This window comes from Diuraphis noxia, unplaced genomic scaffold, assembly GCF_037042655.1.
Source record: "Diuraphis noxia isolate RWA-SAM2 unplaced genomic scaffold, SU_Dnox_SAM2 contig0001, whole genome shotgun sequence".
Lineage (NCBI taxonomy): Eukaryota > Metazoa > Arthropoda > Insecta > Hemiptera > Aphididae > Diuraphis > Diuraphis noxia.
Window position 1 is genome coordinate 43114247 of NW_028301711.1, and position 20560 is coordinate 43134806.

The following is a 20560-nucleotide window of genomic DNA, read 5'->3' on the forward strand; positions in this document are numbered from 1 at the left end:
CATTTTTTTTTTTTTTTTTGACATTTATTCCAGCCATAATGATTCCACTACTATACTTCACTTAATTAAATTAACAATTGACTCTGCCCAATTGAAGTTATAAGCAACTCGATGTTGAGACTTGAGCTAATGTTTTCATACCGAAAAATCACCTACTAGTGCAATTATACCAAGATTAAAATTTAAGAAAATATAAATTAATACTATTAATTATAGTAATTAATATTATTTGTATTTAGATAACAATAGTCAATATAAATATATGATCTTAATTAATACATGCAAATGGTATACTTATAAATTAATAATTATAACAATAATAGTTTAATAATTGACACGACAAAATAGAAAGAGAGACACGGTCTTACACTATTTAAAAATTTTAATTGATTAAGACATGTACGCTAAATGAAATAATAAACAAAACAAAAATGTTGTTACACAAAGAATCAACCTAATATTATTGACGTTGTAGATGTATAAGGTGATAATAATATGAATCCTTGTTGAAGAAGTTGGAGAAACCGACTCAAGAAGAAGCACAAGACAGAGTTTAAAGCCTCGTGTGATTTTTGTAAATCGCTACTATATGAAAATATAAAAAGTTATTAGGTGTATTATGATAACATTTTATTATTTAATTTTTTTTTTTTAAACTGATTGTAATGTACTTAATTTTCATACCTCCAGATTATCAATTGCCTACTCATATAACATGGTCCTTTCATTTAAATCTTTCAACAAGTCTATAAGTGTTGACCTTTTTTCCTATAGTCAATCATTTTTTTGACAAATCAATTTATATTTATACCATAAATTGTCAATTGTTTTTTTGAACAAAATTATAGTATTTTAAGGCTTTTTTAGGTGAATTAATTAATCAACTGTAAGGTCCCCAAATCTATTATTTGTCTTTTCATTTTCTTCTAGCGCATCATAGGCATGGATGGGCAGTAATCAGTTACATGTATCAAAGTTTTACGTAACCCGGTTATTTTGTAACTTGTAACTTGTAACTAGTTACTCATTTTCCTGTAACTTGATATCAAAGTTACATTGCAGACTGCAGTACATAATATTAATATAGTATGTACAATAATATTAGCTACTTATTAAGTATAATATTATTTATTATAGCACGATTAATACTATCTTTAGTAGTAATCGTGTATTATAGGCAGGCCTTATCAAGCCTGTAATCGGCTGTTTTGGAACATGATATTGGGTGATGTACTGGTGTTCGGCGTTGACGTATTGTTGATAACTAGGGCTCAGAAGTTGATGACCTTAAAAACAATAAAAAATGCCCTAAAAAAATAAGTAAATATGACATAAAAATGGCAAAAAAATGTCCTAAAAAATTACAAATATTAGTTTTATATTAATAAAACATATTTTTTAAAAAATATTTTACTCTATTTTACTATAAAATTCAAAATATGACATAAAAATGAGAAAAATTTCCTTAAAATAGGGAGGTAAAAAAATAAAAAATATTTGTTTTATAAATTGATCAAAGCTTACAAATTATTTAAAAATTAAAATCATTGCATTGTACAATTAGAGCGTATTTTATGTTATCGAAAGTAAATGAACGACGATTATCTGTTAATAAATATTTATGATTGGAAAAAAACTTCTCTCTACGTCCACCGTCCACTTAAGTGATTGGGGCAAATCTGAAATGTACCAAATCATCCGGAAAACACTCACTTGAAGCTTCTTTGCCATTTTAAATTTTTGAAATTGTTGACAACGACAAATGTAATTGTCAAGATGAAAATGAATAGGTACTAATCTTAGCCTGTGGTAATTTCCAAGTTTTAATTTATCGATATAATGGTCGACAAGAAATGATAAGAAATGAACTAGTGTGAAATCGACTAAAAATGACTAAAAATTTAGGAAAATGACTTAAAAAGTAATAAACACCAAAAAATGCAAAATAAAAATTAGTTATTCAGATTTACATGCTTATGAAACAGATTTGTAGCCAGGAGAGCATCGTCTAAAAAGTGCCAAAAAAAAATGCAAAATGCATCAACTTCCGAGCCCTATTGATAACTAATCATAATACTGTTGAAAAGTTTGTTATGGAAACGACTGTTATAGATTCTTCAGTTGAAGCAGACGAAGATGATTTTTTTGTATTTTCATCTCAAGAACAAACAAAAACTGATTCAAAGGCAAATTTGGAAGTTTACATTTTTTTAATGATAAAAATAAGTCATTATCAGTTTTAAATAATTATGTTACAATAAAAAAATTATTTGTAAAATTTAATACAAATCTCTGTTCTTCTGCTACAGTAGAAAGGCTATTTTCATTTGCCGAGTTTGTTCATTGCCCTACTAGAGGAAATTTATCCGACCAAAATTTTGAAAAATTAGTTTTTCTTAAAGGAAATAAATTGTATTCATTACAATAGAAAACGATTATTAATACATTATTAAAATGTTCAATAATTTTATTTTGTTTATTTTACAATTGTATGTTTTACTTTCTATGTTGCATGCACCTATTTTAAACTGACTACTGATTTTATGACTGTTACTATTATAAACAATTGGCTAATGTGTTAATTATAATAAATAAATAAATAAATCATTAAAGCATATTCTACTTATAAATATAACTTTTTAACTTTAAATGTAACTTAGTTACATAACTGTAACTTGTATCCAGTTACACAACATAAAAGTATTTAGTATCTTGTAATTAGTTACACAGTTTTAGAGTAACTTGTATCTTATAACCAGGTACAATAAATTGGGTAACTTGCCCAACCCTGATCATAGGAAAAATATAATATGAAAATAATCTGCAAATTTTAAATTGTTAAAAATATATAAATACCCAATTCATCAATTATTTCATATTTTTACCTCTTAGAAGATACATTAGTTGTGCTCAGAGTTTTACCAGTGCTGCTGTAAATTATTAAAATATATTTTATTTGTATTAAATATTACATTTATTTATGTTAATTATATTACTTTTCTGTCCCTAATAAGTTGTTGAGGTTAAATGTTTGGACAGTTTCTGGCCATAATATTTGCTTATTTGCTGAGCCATATCTATAATCACTAATTATGAAATGATTACTACAAATTCTGGGCCAGTTGGAAATTGGATAATCATCTAATTTGATGCTTTTTAGCCATTCCTTCCTTCTATTTTAATTTTTTTTGAAAATCTACATAATTTATTAATAATACATTTTACATATTATAAAAAAATATTATCATTGTAACTATAAAAAAAATACTTGCAAATGAAATATTGGGTGTGGTGATACTTTAGATGTCTTACCACACAGAATACACTTATGCATGATAATTTTGTATTCAAATTTAGTGTAGATCTTGCATAGTGTAAGAAAAAATGTACTTGGCAATAATGAAAATTGCAACCTTGGTGGGTACTTTCAGGAATTTAATGCAATACTATTAATCCAGCTAATCTTATAATCAGTTTTAATTGCTGATTTATCATATTGTAGGGTTGACAATGACATGACAATCGTATTGAAATAGCTCCTTGTAAATAATTTCGGTTTTACCAGTTAATAATGTATAAACAGTTGGGAAACTCTCTCAACATTAAGGAAATATTAAATTAGTCAACTAAATAACCTATTTTCAGTATACAAGACTTGATGGTGATATTACTAGTTAGTACTTACAACATTATAATATATTACATGAAATGTAAAAAATTGATGACAATCCTCATCAATCTTTTTTGAAACCATCTTAAAAGTATCATCACAACACTGAGTATTCTTATCTATAAACAAAAAACAAAAAAAAGCTAATTACACTAAATACATAAAGTATTTTAAAACCATTCTCAACATGTCAACTCACATTTTTGTTCTTCATTTATGACGTGCTGAATATATTTAATATTGCAAAATAATATAATGACAATTGTGCCATCAACCATTAGTAGTCCTTGATAGAATCTAAAAACAGAATATTAAATTAATTTAATAATAATCAGATAAAAATAAAGTGCATGATTACTAAAAAACCTACAAACCTTCCAGTTTTGAAATTTCATAATGAAATATTTATTATTTTCTAATTATAAAAATCATTTAAATCATGCAAATTCTTAGATGTTGGTGCAATAACAGATTTTACGAATCTTTTTCAATATTTCCGCAGCTGCTATAAAAGTATAATTAGTAGCACCTTTTGATTGACTAATATAATAATATAATATATTAACTGGTTCATAAGATTTATCTCTTATTAAAATATTTACACTAAATAGTAATTACCTAACATTACTTTTGACATATTAAGTGCAAGCTGAATATAAGCGGGTAGAGTGTTGTAAGACTTTGTAACCAAGTACATTCCTTCGTTTTCTAACTTTAATGTCTGATAGTTTTACTAAATGATTATGTAATCTTTTAATTGAAAACACACTATCCATTATAATTGTTGAAATAGAAGTAATAGCTGAGCATCGTTTAGTTGAAATTTCACTACATTAAAGGATCTTGCTCATTTTGTATACATAAAATAAAATAACAAAACAGAAATAACTTACACTTTTTTTTTGTCCATTTGTTTCTAAAATAAACAAACCCCAAATTATCCATGATAACTTCTGATGTATACCTGGAATTAACTGGTAAGAATTAGGCCGATCCCCAATTGGCCAAAACTGAAAATTATATGTAGGAGAATAATGGGGTTACACTAATACCACGACAATCTGTTACTCCGATATTATACTACTCCGATTAATAAATGAAGATGGACACCTATGCAACTGCTACGACAATCGTTGCTCCGATTATCAATAACAACGATATTCTATGATATAACTCTGATATATTTTGTACTATAACCACGGTTCTGTAGAGATTTGTAGAGTGTATGGGCTATATTATCATTTATCTTTTAAAAAGGTATTGGTTAAATGCAGTCATATATTATTTTAAAAATAATGATAGTATATACATTATAATATTATATACATTATTACATAAATGATTAAACGGGTTGAAGTATTGTTAATGGTGATTATGTTGTTAAACAATTTACAATTACCTATCATTAGTCAATAATTGGCAAGTGTTTATAACTCATAAATTATGACCAGGTCAAAATTTAACGACTAGCATAACATTTTGTTTCTAACAGAAACAGTGAGAAGTTAGAAATCCACTAGAATCCAAATGCTGTAATTTTATTTGTAATGTAAAAATAATTTTTATTTATTAACTTGACTTTCCATATGGTATTTTATGATTTATATCACCAACCTCGACTTCAAAGAAGATGTTAATATTTGACCAAAAATATTTTTATAATATAGACAGAGTAAGTAAGTTTAATATTTAGGAGACTTATAGATATTACTAAATAGACTTTTTAGCTATAAATTTAGACGGATAAATTAAATTTTAAATTTTATAATAAATTATATTATTAACATTTAACATAGTGTAAAACTTGGGTATTTAAAAAATATAATTCACTGTGACAGCTAGGTATAATATCTTAATTGACATTATAATACATTTTATTAAATAATTGATAAGCTTGCATCAGTCATGAATCGCTATTTATATTTTTTATATTTATATTTTGTTTGATTTTGATGTTATAAATGGCTTTTTGTCACCTGCCCAGAAATATTAAAATATTTTTAATTGCTTTTCCAATTACCTGTAAAAATACTCATAACTTAGATTTAATTTGTGTACCTAATTTTTCTCGAATTCTAAACCTAGATTATTTACTTAAACATAAATAATTATAATCAATTAATTATTATGAATAAATTAACGTAGAGACATTAGTTGTTTTGTTTTATCATTTGTTTATTTTTTTTATTTCTATATTTTAACTTTATTATATATATGTTACGGTTAAAGTACGAATACCGGTTAAACCTAGAATTTACCGGTAAATCCTAGGTTTCGCGGACTACTGTTGGTAAATGTCCGAAATTCGGACATTTACCAATTGATTTCGGTAAAACCTAGGATATACAACATCGTTTGGTCAAACCCCGAATGATTTTTGTAGTTCGGACTTTTACAAACGAGATTTGGTAAATCTTAGGATAAACAATCAGTGTTAGTAAAAGTCCAAACATGTTTGCCAAAGTTATTAATTATTATTATTATTTAAGTATATTATAGGTAGGTACTATATCAATGACTAATATATTAGTTAGTATATTATTTTATTATTATTATTATTAAGTACTAATGCAAAAATTGACAAATTAAATTTATTAAGTACATTTATTGCTAGTATATTATTTGTATTATAATTTAATTATTTATTTGTGCAGGCTTGACTGCTGTGACATCTCGAGTTGCATAATACATTTTTAATAAACAAACATTTTTACCAAAGTTATTTTATTTTTATTATATATTATGACAACTAAACTGCAATCGGATTTTATCTTGACTATCATAATTATTATTATTTAAGTATGAATTTTGGGAATTTTCATTTCAATTTTCATATACATTATGATAGGTACTGGAAGACCTTGACACGTGTACCTACTCATACAATCAAATCACTATCAATAGAATCACAATACAATCAATAAATTAGCCAAAAAGGTACTCTAGGTATATATGATAAAAGTTGTTCCTACTTTATACTGTGTTGCACATACAATATAATTTAGTTTATGATATGGAACAGGTTTGATAATAGATTGATTATCGATTAAATAGGCATATTGAAAATAATATTGTGTGCAATATTCGTTTTACAATTGTCGCGAAAAGTATACGATTTTCAATATGTCACTTAAAATACGGTTTTATGAACTTTTAAATGGTGTTGTTGAAGCAAAAAATAATAAAAACACTCTATACATAACTAATGAAAAGTATAATTTATTATTGAACGAAGTTAAAGAATCAAAATTGGTCAAAGTTAAAAAATTATTCCAAAAAATGTACTACCAGGGCTGCAAACAGAAGAGGATTTAGAGGCAGCACTTACCGAACCAAAGGCAAATATAGTTGAAGTTGGTGAGATAGATGAAGAAGTTGAAATCGATGACGATGTAGAGACACAAGGAGAAACTCAATATGTAGAAACAAGGGACGTAGAAAATGAAATACCAGCACGGACACAAAAAATTAAGCAACATCGAGAAGAATCACTCATCGGCCTACAGAAACAAGCAAGACAAATGTTGCAAATGTCAAACAAGAAAATGCCAATTGTACTAATTGGACAAACTGTCAAAATTAAAATTCCCGAAGTCGATCGGAGTAAAATTGATGCCCGCACATTAATGGCTAAGGTGTTACAAGTTGTGGATGCAGATTTTTATCGCCTAGGTACAAAAGCGGGAACACTCTCACAACTGTTCACTCGCAATCAGTTCACCTTATGTGAAGAAAATTTTTTAGAATCAGCAATTATACCAGATAATGAAATTGGTATTCGACAAGCAGTATCGCAACTGTCTTTGACTGGTGGACAAGGACTAATAAGGTGTGATTGTTTGAAAAAATGTGTAACAAACAGATGTAAATGCCGATCCAAAAATGTATTATGCAACTCGAGATGTCACAGCAGTCAAGCCTGCACAAATAAATAATTAAATTATAATACAAATAATATACTAGCAATAAATGTACTTAATAAATTTAATTTGTCAATTTTTGCATTAGTACTTAATAATAATAATAATAAAATAATATACTAACTAATATATTAGTCATTGATATAGTACCTACCTATAATATACTTAAATAATAATAATAATTAATAACTTTGGCAAACATGTTTGGACTTTTACTAACACTGATTGTTTATCCTAAGATTTACCAAATCTCGTTTGTAAAAGTCCGAACTACAAAAATCATTCGGGGTTTGACCAAACGATGTTGTATATCCTAGGTTTTACCGAAATCAATTGGTAAATGTCCGAATTTCGGACATTTACCAACAGTAGTCGGCAAAACCTAGGATTTACCGGTAAATTATAGGTTTAACCGGTATTCGTACTTTAACCGTAACATATACATTGATTAAGTGTGTTTTTTGTATTACAGATAATGTAACATTATTTACTGACCATTGTGAAGAAAACCATGAAGTCCAAGTAATATGATTTCCACTTCAGCCGATTGATCTAGTTAATATAAACAATTTTATATTAATTTTAATATTTGATGAATTGTGACATTTTGACTTTTAAAAGTTATTTATACCTCCAATTTCTGGTTCAACAACCCTGATAGTTTCTTCAACAGCTTCCTTAACCATTCCGTCAAGTACTTCTTGAATAAAATAGTAAATATTATAGTATATTATTTATTGTATATAAAATAATATATTATATTTATAAAGAATGTAATTTATCGATCAAGTGCTAAACAACAACATGTCTTTTTTTAAAAGAATATACACCCTCCAAAGACAAAATCAATTTTTATATTTAAATTAATAATTATTACCAAATGCATTGAGATTGTCAGCAACACGTGGAATAAGACCTGCTGGACCTGGCCTCTCAAGCATTTGACGTCCACGACCTCTGGCCCTTCTAACATCACGAAGACGCACTGGCGTTACAACAACCCTGGCGGTTTCTTCTACAGCTTGTTGAAGAACAACTTCTTCGACCATTTCTTGGATAAAATAGTAAATATTATAGTATATTATTTATTGTGTATAAAATAATATTATATTATATTTATAAAGAATGTAATTTATCGATCAAGTGCTAAACAACAACATGTCTTTTTTAAACAGAATATGCACTCCAAGGACAAAATCAACTTTTATATTTAAATTAATAATTATTACCAAATGCATTGAGATTGTCAGCAACACGTGGAATAAGACCTGCCGGACCTGGCCTCTCTAGCATTTGACGCCCACGACCTCTGGGTCTTCTAACACCACGGACATGCATTGGCGGAGCTGGTAGTCGAGGTTGAATGTTCAGCCTTAAATCTTGAACATCCAGATCTCTTATGATTTCTGTAGGTAAACCAATCATTATGTAATTTAGTTTGAAAACATGAATATAATTTATCGTATTACCATTAGGTAATGGGCCTATTTCTCGATCCAAATAGCCTCTCGCTGAGTAAGCTACTCGCCTTAGGTAGGCCAGTAAGTCATATCTGCCACTACGCAAGCTGTTCAAAGCATCAGCCAAAATCCGATTGTTGACATCTCTGGATGTAACAATAGATCTTCAAACCTAGATTTACATATTACACATCATAAAAGTATTATCAAGTTGTAACAAGCAAAATAAATTATCTTACTCTTTGACCGCTAATGATCTGCCAAGTTTCCCTTCTCACTCTGGCTTCAATAGAACGCAATCAATCTACAAATAATTGGTACAGAATCATTTTAATTGTTATAATGTTTACATGTTTAATATCTGTTATTTAATTAAGATTTTACCGTAGAAAGTCCATACAGGCGGGTGGCGACCAATAGTTGACCCTAACATGCTATGGATGCTACGTAATTATTTGTTCGTATATTTAATCCATAAGCTGTAAATCCTTCTGGACGGATGATGTTTATCCAATAGTTACAAACATAGTTTAAAAATTCAGCCACAAGGTCTAATATGCCCATTCGTGTAGCAAAGTTTGTTATTGCCAAAAATCCTCCCAGAATATAAAATTCTTCAGGAAATTCTGGGACTTGCTGGGCTGGCAAATGTGGTAGAGCTATGATCTATTATTAAAAACATGTAAAAGCAAATTATCATTATAATATCAATTTATATGTCGGTGAAACCTATTTGTGATATAATATTACCATTCTCACTATTGTAGCAACATCATGATTGCTCATAGTTAATCTGGACATATTGTGTGTCTGAATGAATCATACAATGCTCTATGGACAATAATTTATGTTAAAATAAAGTCTGACAGTCTAAAGATCACATTATTAAGTGTTTGAATATTATGTTACATGCAGTTAAAATAAAAGGATAAGGATATTACATTATTTTTTTATTCAGGATTGAATACATTATAACAGATGTCAAATTAGTACCTGACTATAATGAAACCAGCAACCGACCATCTGACATTCAGGAATTACCCTTTGAACAGCGTTGCGCATGGCTGTTTCAAAGTCGGCTATAATGGTTATATTTTCCCAGTGAAATATACCCTGAGGAAAATCAATTTTTATGAACTGCCAAAGCCTGATGTATACACTCTCTGTTCGGCGATTTAGGAGAGCATATACCACAGGAACTAACTAAAAATACAATAGTATTTAAAAATATTATAAACAAATGTAATATTAACAGTCAACAGATCACTTACGATATTATCCAAGACTACATGAATTGTTACTAACTGTTGAACATCCCCAGGAGTTCTTGGTATGACTCCAAAAGTCCCATCAACAGCTAGCACTCTTGATTCATAAATATATGGTTTGAACCTCTGTAAAAATTGTAAATTTACAAATAACAATCCTCCAAAAGTAATCTCTCCGTTTTCTATGTATTCCAAATTGCCATTAAAAAATGGAGCTTCGTCATCGATACAATACAATAACTGATTTCGCCATGTCATCGATTGTATTGTGTCTCCCATGGCTCTCAGGTTCTCAGGAATAGGCGGACTGGAGCGACGACGGACATAGCGTATAACTCTTAGTGCTTGTTCAGTTTGTACCTCCATAGCTGCATTCGGAAATCTAAAAACAGAAAAAAATAGCTAGTATATATTATGTATTCACAGTTATAAATTAAATTTTTAAACATAAATATTATAAAATATAAGTCTACATTCTAGCTTGCTCTTCGAAGATTGTTCTAGCCGATGTTCCCTCTGCTGAACCCCGTTGCCTCAGCGTTTCCAAGAATGCACCAATTTCAATATCATGCCCTTGGTGATGATTGTGTTGATGATACACCACAATTGGTGCATTATCTGGCTGTAACGACATTGAAGCTGTTGATCTACACCCTTGTTCATAACGTAAGCATCGAAGCTGTCTATATAATTTTATTTTACTTTTATTAATAGTTCTAATTATTTATTTTATTGCAGATATATCATATTCTTTTAGTACTTACCGTCGATTTGTTGATACACGGTTTTGAACATACGTATATCCTCGTGCATCAGCATATACCATGGTTCCTCTGATCCCCGGAATTCTTCTAGATGAAGCCCCTTCCTCATAAAATGCGGTGTCTTCGTTACTACCGATTGGTGACCTCGACCTCGATCTTTCATTACGTTCATCTAAGTTGAATTTTACAATTTAATTAATGTAAAAAAAACTAACCCAATAATGTTTATTTAGTCATAAAAATGTATTTTATTTATAATATTATATTGAGTTTTGTTTATTTTTCATTAAAATACCAACTAATATTTATAAAATTTATTTTGGATTTGTATTTAGTAGTTATTATTAATTACTAAGTTCACAAAAAATATTGTAATTAGATGTAAATTTAATAAAATTTATCAAATTGTAAGCTACATAATGTAACCAGTGCCATATTTAAGCAAGGACAAATAGCACTGGGACCACTCATAAAGAGAGGTCCACCAACTTCAGGTATTTAGTATTACAATAAATTGTATATCTTTTTATACAGTGGGTTTATAAAGTATAATGGCTTTTAACGACGGCCTTAAAGCTGATACTAATTTTTATTTAAAAAAAAAAACCGTTTACTTTTTAATATGTATACCTACTTACTTGAATACGTATTAAACATTAATTAGACACAGTTAAAGTGTTAAGCGTTCTTGTATACTAAATAATCATATTTTTGACTATAAAATTGTATTCTATGATCCATGATCCAATTACTCATTTATAAGTAACTAATTATATTTACAATTAATTTAAAAATTTATTATGCTTAAATTTTATTTTGGCATTGAAATAAATAGAAATGGACAATTTGGGGCCCAAAATTGTAAATTATACTGGGCTTATGAATTGGTAAATCAGGTGCTGAATGTAACTCAATAAAAGCTCAATTTTTTTTATTATTGTAATTATTAAAAAATGAATGAGTGATGTATATGAAATCGGGGAATTATATTTTTATGGACAACGTATTTCAAAAAAAAAAAAAAAAATATTTATCTTAATAGGACGTAGACCCATATGTTGTCTCCGTTTTACACACGTGCGACATAGCAAATTTTCGTTCACCAGTTTCAATATCGTGCTGTTAATTTTGAATTTTATAATTTGTGAAACTGGTGAACGAACATTTGCCATGTCCCATGTGTGTAAGATGGATACAACACAACGGGTACTACATCTTTTAAGGGGTCGCTACACCAGCATTTGGTTTCTCTGTCTATCTCCCACATAATATAGGAACAAAGATACTCAGTATTTCCATGATTACGACTCATTGGTTCAGTTTAAGACAAAAGCACGTATTATATATTTTATAAAGAAGAATATTTCCTATGCATTGACCGGATATATTTTTAATATTTAAAATTTTGAATAAATTATTAATGGTTAAAAATAATCGAAATTATTTTAAATTCAAACATGCTTATATAGTAATAAAAAATGTAAATATTAAAAATCTATCGGGCCAATGCACGGGAAATACTCTTCTTTATAAAATATATAATAGGTATTAGGTGCTTTTACCCTAAACTGAACTAGAGTCATAATCATGGAAATACGGAGTATCTTTGTCCCTACCTATATATATTATGTGGGACATAGACAGAGAAAACAAATGCTGGTGTAGCGACCCCTTAAACTTAAAGGTATTTAACATTTGTTTGATTCTCTAAAAATTTAAATAATTTACATTACACTTTTTAGAAATTAATTTATAGTTATATCAGTTACGGCCACATATTTTTGACTATTGCCTACATCTGTCACTTACCTGTCATACTGGAAATTTATGGAAAATGATTTTCAAAAAAAAAAAAAAAAAATTAAACAAATATTGAAAGAAAATTAAAATTACTAAACACAAGTAATATAAGTTAATATACGTTAATATATACGTTTGCATAGACTGAACAAATCAAACTTCAACTAAGACGAATGACTCTGAAATGACGGAGTATAGATGGTTTTAGGTGAGTCTAAATATTAACAAGTTTATTTCTCCCCCTTAATCTACTAATAATCTAAGGGCTAAGCCCCAATAATATTTCTATACGATTGTCACTCAAAATGTCTTCTCGATAATCTGAAAATAATGGATTATTAATCTGTATAGATTATGATTACTAGGTAGGTATCTTGAATTATCCATATCAATGTGACGTCGTTACAATAAAGTTTTCTCCTAAAACAATCTAAAATTCAATTAAATTCGTAGTTTTAGATTTCGTAGATTTTTAATATGATTTACTACTATAATAAGACGTTATGTACTATTATATAGTGCTATTATATATAAATTAATTTCTTAATTTTAATTATCTGAATATAATTACGTGAGCAACATATTATCTGAAAAAAAAATATCATAAAATCTTATAAAAGCTAAGATTTGAAAATTTAATATTTTAATAGGCATAAGTTTTGTCATTCATTCCAAAAGATGTAAGAAATTAATTAGCACAATTATTTTTTTTATCGATATTTTATTTCAAATTAGCACAAATTTTGCTTAAAACAAAGTTTTGTAATTAATCGTTCAATATTTTAATTAGGTAATACATTTTGAACAATTATATTATCTAGGTATTCTATAAATTGTTAAAAATCGTTGAACATGTGTCAGTCATCAATACAACAAAACAATTAAAAATATAAAATACAAGTAAAATAAAGTTTTATATTTGAATTCTCCATACTATAAAACGTATATTTAATATTTATATCACTATACTATGTTTTACTACATCCATGATATATATGTATAAATTCTTTTAGTGCTGAACCCTGATCATAATCAAATATTGTAGTAATATTATAATAAACGCATAGTTTTTGAAAAAAAAATTATACCATACACCATAACCATCATGATATACTATATAGCAATATTATAACTAATAATATAATTATTACTATATTATATTTCCATTTATTATTATTTATTAATACTAATATTAAATTTATAATCAATATTACTATTGAGTATTGGCAATATAAATCTATTTATTTAGTAAATAAGTATTAGTATTAGTATTTATTTATTAAAACATCTTTAACTGTCTCACTCTCACTGACTACTATGATAAAATATAGATATATATATAACCTATAGGTTATAGGTAATTAATATACCATTGGCTGACAAACTACAGTTTAATATAAAAATAGGTAGTGATTAATATAGCCTTATTCCTTTTACCGTAATAGTATAATATCGGATTAATTGTATTCGTAACATTTCACGTTCGGAGTAATATGATCGGAACATTACTATATTGTGACAGTAGATTATCGTAGCAATAGTAGCAACCCGAGAATAATGGCCCAAATGGTAATCTTAAAAAATTAAGCATATAATTATTATGTAAATTAATTCACAGATAATGATAATACATTTTTTATAGCTTGTATTGCATGTTCCTATTTTTAATGTTTTATTTTCAGTAGTTAGCAAATGTTTGTAGTTTGTATTGTATATTTGTTATTTTATTAGCATATTTTAATATATTGCGTATCGTTAAATTATATATTGCCCAAAAACCAATCTATCATCAATATGATTTGTTTGAATGTATTATATTCTAATAAATAGATCAATGTACAAATGTACAGTGCATTAGGTCAGCAACAAAAATTTAATGTTTTTTTCTATTAAAAAAAAATAAAATCATTACAACTACAAATCATAGAGAGAATGTTATTTCTTAAATTCTAGTACAATATAAATTCTTACCTGGTGATATACAATAATCATGATGAAACAAAAAATGATTTTCGAATTCCATTTTGTGATGTTAACATGATAAGTATATGAAAATCAAAAACGGTTTTTTTTTCATAAGAATATCGACGTACTAGAAAAATCAATACATAAAATATTAATTAACATTAATGATAGGTACTTTTTCTTTTTTGATTATGACTGTACAAACATTTTATTATTTAACGTAGGCAACACTTCAAATGTTCAAATTGAATCAGAAAAAATCTCTTATACATTTTTTGACAACTGCCGATATACAGTTCGTCAGAAAACTACCGAGGTTTTGGTAGTAACCGTCACAGCCACCGACGACGTTATCAGACCCCATCGAGCCGAGATAACCATAGATAATAAAGATAATATAATAATATAATATAATTCTTTATTATCTATGGAGATTACCGTAATGTTTTATCAACGACGTACGACTTACGAGCACGGTGCCATAGCTGCTCACGGACACGGGCATGCTGGCGAAAGACAAGACTACTGAGTGCCTAAAAAGTTCAAAACTTGACGGTTTTTTTAATATCTTATCGTCAATCGATTAATTATTTGTGCGACGGTCATCTGGATATCGACATAAATCTCCGGATGTTGTCACACACATAATATGTGTCAGCGCCTAAAACATCGTTCACTGTTCGATTACGTGCAAGTACTCTCAGCATTGTAAAATCTATGCACACGAACAGTTGATAGCCGCACGCTTAACGAATAACGGCTTAACGCGAACACGAGACCACCGACACGACGAATTAATGGTACCCACCCGGTGACCGGGTGAATAGCGATAACGTTATCGGTTATCACGTTTATTCTGCGCGTATCTATCTCGTATGCGTTTAGCGATAGTCGTCGCTATTATTCGAACAAACGGCGGGAGGCTATCGCTGCTGGTCCATCTGTGCGCACGTTAATCGTTTGCTTGCGGCAGTCGCGGACTAGTGGACTGCTACGACACGGTCGCCAGACCTACCGAGATCGTCTGTCCGGCACCGTCGCCGAAACGGTGAGATCTGTTGGCCGCGAGAAAAACGCGACCGAATAATATGTCGGCGGCCGTCGTCACTGGTAGTGCTACTACGGTCGCCACCGCTGCTGACGAATTTCTGACGACGCATAAGCCGGTGGACAAGATGACGACGACTTCGCCACTGGTTGGTCTTGTCAGCGGGTGCGCCGGCGCCGTTGCTCTCGTGTACGTGGGCCAACCATTGGACACAGTCAAAGTGCGCATGCAACTGTCCACGGCCACTCAGGCTGTGACGTCTAGTGGTGGCGGTGGTGGTGGCGTATCGATGTGGGGTTGTGTGCGCGACATGTGGCGTCAAGCCCTGGTGACTCCGGCACCCCATATTCGGCGACTGACGAACAACGCAGCAGCCGCCGTCGTCGAGGCGTGCCCGTTGACGGCCACCAGTCAGCCAGCCAGCAAAGCAGCCGCGGCTGGACGCATGGCCCGGCTCATGTATGCCGGCACGGCTCCCGCACTACTGGCCAACGTAGCCGAAAACGGAGTACTTTTCGCGGCATATGGTCCTTGCCAGCGGTTGGTGGCGTTCGCATTAGATCTGTTCGGTGGAGCAGGTACCGGAACTGCCGTCGTGGACGTAGAAAAAAAACTGGGACCCGCGGGCATGGCTACGGCTGGCAGTTTGGCGTCGCTTTGCTCGGCGTTCGCTCTATGTCCCACCGAGCTAATAAAAGTCCGTCTGCAGGCGGCCGATCTGGACAGGGCCAACTGCACTACCACAGCAGGACGTCGGCAGAACGCCGCGGCTGGTACACTACAAGTTGTGGCTCGAGTGTGGACCACTGAGGGGGGTCTGCGAGGGATGTACCGGGGATTAGGCTCGACAGTAGCACGCGAAATGCCCGGCTACTATGTGTTCTTTCTAGCGTATGAGGCAAGCCGCACCTATTTGAACGATTGGCATCACGGTTCTTTGGCAACCTCAACGACATTGCTGGCGGAACACCAGGAGGACCCAGCTTGGGTAACAATGACGGCGGGCGCAGCGGCAGGTGCTTGCCTCTGGCTGGTCGTGTATCCGGTGGATGCAATCAAATCTCGAATTCAAGCAGCTGGTGGCGACGGTGGTGTAGTCGAAAGTTCAAGTGGCGGTTTCCTGAAAGCCATGGCAATGTCTGTGCGCAAAGAAGGCCCACTGGCCTTGTATCGCGGCCTTGCGCCCACCTTACTGCGTACTGTTCCTGCATCAGCTGTCATGTTCTGGACTGTAGAGCGTACCAAGACGTTGATGTCGGGTTACGGGCTATGAGATTGTTTTTTCATGTATTCTTACTTGTTTGGTAACGTTATGCTATGAATAACCTATATATTGTTAGATCAATTATTTGTGTTTTCAACTATGCATATTTGTCAATGTACACATAATATCCTGGAGGCAACACTGATTTAGAGTTATGTTTGAAGCGGGTTTTTAAATATTTAATAGATACATAGTATGGTTAAATTTCATTCTTAAGTTTGTTATTTTCATCACTAGTCTTTAACACAACAAACCCCCATAGATTTGTTGTTAATTTATTAATTATGTGTACTTTTAAACAGGGGGTACTACTAGTAAATTATAGGTATTTATTAGATTTTAATACAATTTATAAATCATCTCTACTTTATATAATATATTTTAAGGTACCATAGCAGTCAACAGTAGTTACCAATAATTTGATTGAGCGAATAATTTATGATTACAATCTAATAGATTGATAGTACTTGTAAGCTACAGGAGTGCCCAGAGGGTGGCTTATATTTCTGCCGTTGCCCTTGGTAAGCTGTATAGTAGTTGTATTATAATAGATACATTATATTTATTTATGTTTGTTTAAAACATTCAAATTATTTACTTTGTTTTTAATAAATTTTTTACTATAAACAAGTGAAGATTTTTTTATTTTACATCTGAAAAAATGCCCATTTTAAACATTGACGCAATATCACATTTAAAAATAATCTAATAATATTAACACAGATATTTAAAAATAATATATTAATATAATAATATTAACACAGATTATTAAAACAAAAAATAACTCATATTTACGGGTTGTTGCTGATAGTATATAAAATTATGTTTTGTAAAAATGTATTTACGGGATGTTATGTAAAAAATTCATTTTTATTGTTACTTAACATTCAAGTATCAATTATAATGAAATCTAAATTATCATTTTAAAAATTGCCTATACAAATCCCCTTAAAATTGTTACTATTGGATTGCATTATGTATAGTATAATATTGGTAATATACTTTTATAATAATATATAAATCATAAATATGTCTTCCATATATTGTATGTCTTCCATATATTGCTCAGTTACTGTTATTGTTGTTTGTCATTTTAGTTAATATTGTTACCATCACTATTTTGTGTACATTTTTATTATTTTTTTTTTAAGCCCATAAGTTATATTTGTTAATTTGATAAATTTCTGTTATATTAATTTTACTTGTATTCATATGGTGATGTTATTGTTATTATCACTCATACATTGTGTAAATTAAAGGATTTTTTATGTGGAGGATTTTTTTTGCTCGATCAACATCTAGCCCTGACAAATATTAAATATTCTTATAGTTATTTATTTTTACGGAATATTATTACTTATATATAGTATGTATGTTTACTATGTTTATACATTGATGTAATAGAGTTTGTAGACTGCCTTATAATGTTGTGTTTTTGCCTTTACTCAACCTTACATATTAGTACATAACTGTGTCACTAATAAGTCGTTGGCCACATCATCCTAATCTGGTTTAAATGATCTATTATTCCTATGTACCCAGTTATAAATTTTAGAAAAAGACATTATAATTACAGTTATCACATTTTAAATGTCGTGTGGCATCTTTAATTATTAATTTAAAATAATAATATCAATTATCAACATAATTAGATGTGGTTATGTTTTTGAAACCATTAATTTTATTATAGTTTTGGTATGATAGTCTCATGAAGTTATAAATGCACTCATGAGCTGATGAATATATATTACATAAAATATAAATGTTATAAACAGTTTGTGTATTAGTTATTTTTATTGAAAATTGTATGCTTATATTATATAATATAGAGTACATACCACATATATACCTATTACCTATAGGAATATAGATGATGTATGATTAATTTGGGTTGTGCACAACAATTTTTCATTATTCATCAATATAAATAATAACCAGATGGAAAATTAAAAACATAATGTGTGAGATAAAGATTGGGACTTAAATAATATATGAATGTAGAGAGAAATAGTTATAGGATATGAGTATATCAGTATATGGCTACATGAACATGTATTATATTCACTTGCAATCACATTATTGCATCATTGTGATCTCTGACTCTATAACATTAATTTACAGCTATACAATTATATTTAAATGATTAAATAATAATTTATACTTAGTTTGAAAATGAAGTAACTTCCTAATTATTGGCGCTATGTTGTATTGTAGTTTGTATTAGTTTTCAAATAAAAATCATAATATATATACATTTATTAAGGCTATTAAAATTTGGTCGTTTTTAATTTATTTAGATCAATAAATTAAATCCCGCGGCGTCGTCGGTTCAAAACTGGGGGGAAAAAAAAAGATCAATAAAATAATAAAAGTATACCTCCAGAAGTCCAATTTTAATTTCGAAAAAAATATCTGTATTTGTTTGATTCTTATCTTCGTTTTGTAGATAGCAATTTTTAATTTTTAAGTACCTACTTAGGTCAAAGTGCATTTTGGAAAAAAAAGTAATTCAAATTCAATTTTTTTTTATTCATTCAACATTACTGTGAAGTGTAGACAGCAGAGCTAGTATGACTTCTCTTTTTAACGTATTTTATTCGATAAAAATATTTTAAAATAGTTAATAGAGGTTAAAACCAGTTCTAACTGGTAGATACTTAAATTTTAAAATAATGTTAAATGAAACTTAACACCCCCTCAAAAAAAAAAATAATAATAATAAATTGGAATCGTTAATATCATAATGCATTATTTGTTCCTGTCCGTATATGTTATATAGAATCTAAATATAATATACCTACATTATACAGGGTGATTTTTTAAGCATGCTCGCCCCATTTTTATGCTTAAATTATGCATATATTCAAATTTTGATTTTTGGAATATTGAAGTGTAGTTAAAGGCGATATTTTTGAGTACTTAGATTTTTCACAACTTTTAAGGAGTATCCTGTAGCGATACCAACTTTGGTTTTTCAAATGACAACCTATATGTTTTAAAGCAAAATGTGATTCAGATAATTTTTCTGAAAATTTTGACATATTGCAATCAAAATTCGAACGAAAACTTCCATAGTTATTCTACTTGAAATACTAAGGAATAAGGATAAAAATCTAAGTCATACTTAAATGCCTACGTTGTAAATGGATACACGTACAGCATATTTCGCATTTGTGCTATTGTACACTATTGTTCGGTATTTTATTATAAGTAGGTATACCTATGCTATACAAATATTAACGTTGCCTATAAGGTATAGGTAACATGGATAAAATAAAAAGGATATTATTTTATTCATATTTTCTTTTCTTTTGAAAATTGTCAGATGCAATATTTGGCCATTTAGTAATAAGAAGTGATTATTAACAAATATTTTATTTTTATATTGTATACCGAATTAT

General features: G+C 29.6%; 1 protein-coding gene, 1 long non-coding RNA gene and 1 pseudogene across 6 annotated transcripts; 1 reads left to right on the forward strand and 2 right to left on the reverse strand.

The window, feature by feature from the left end:
• Nucleotides 1-210: 210 nt before the first annotated feature.
• LOC107163122 (uncharacterized) lies at nucleotides 211-8961 on the reverse strand. Of its 4 annotated transcripts, none has more exons than XR_016189882.1 (8): nucleotides 8820-8961; nucleotides 8468-8641; nucleotides 8222-8290; nucleotides 8086-8142; nucleotides 3870-3967; nucleotides 3686-3789; nucleotides 2997-3539; nucleotides 211-2930 (listed from the first exon to the last, which is right to left on the reverse strand). It is a non-coding gene; the product is annotated as an uncharacterized LOC107163122 (long non-coding RNA). The 4 variants fall into 4 exon arrangements; XR_016189883.1 differs by having other exon boundaries at nucleotides 3686-3813; XR_016189884.1 differs by lacking the exons at nucleotides 8086-8142; nucleotides 8222-8290; nucleotides 8468-8641; nucleotides 8820-8961 and adding exons at nucleotides 4045-4172; nucleotides 4289-6163.
• A 104-nt stretch (nucleotides 8962-9065) lies between these two features.
• LOC149060720 (uncharacterized) lies at nucleotides 9066-15637 on the reverse strand (annotated as a pseudogene). Its single transcript, XR_016189881.1, has 10 exons — nucleotides 15053-15637; nucleotides 14854-14974; nucleotides 11083-11254; nucleotides 10792-11001; nucleotides 10322-10700; nucleotides 10044-10253; nucleotides 9801-9881; nucleotides 9435-9716; nucleotides 9290-9354; nucleotides 9066-9222 (listed from the first exon to the last, which is right to left on the reverse strand). The product of XR_016189881.1 is annotated as an uncharacterized LOC149060720 (transcript).
• Nucleotides 15638-15754: 117 nt separating this feature from the next.
• LOC107163131 (mitochondrial ornithine transporter 1-like) lies at nucleotides 15755-17789 on the forward strand. Its single transcript, XM_015510387.2, has one exon. The coding sequence runs from the start codon at nucleotides 15936-15938 to the stop codon at nucleotides 17166-17168; it is 1233 nt and encodes a 410-aa protein (XP_015365873.1). The 5' UTR covers nucleotides 15755-15935; the 3' UTR covers nucleotides 17169-17789.
• The last annotated feature ends 2771 nt before the right edge of the window (nucleotides 17790-20560 follow it).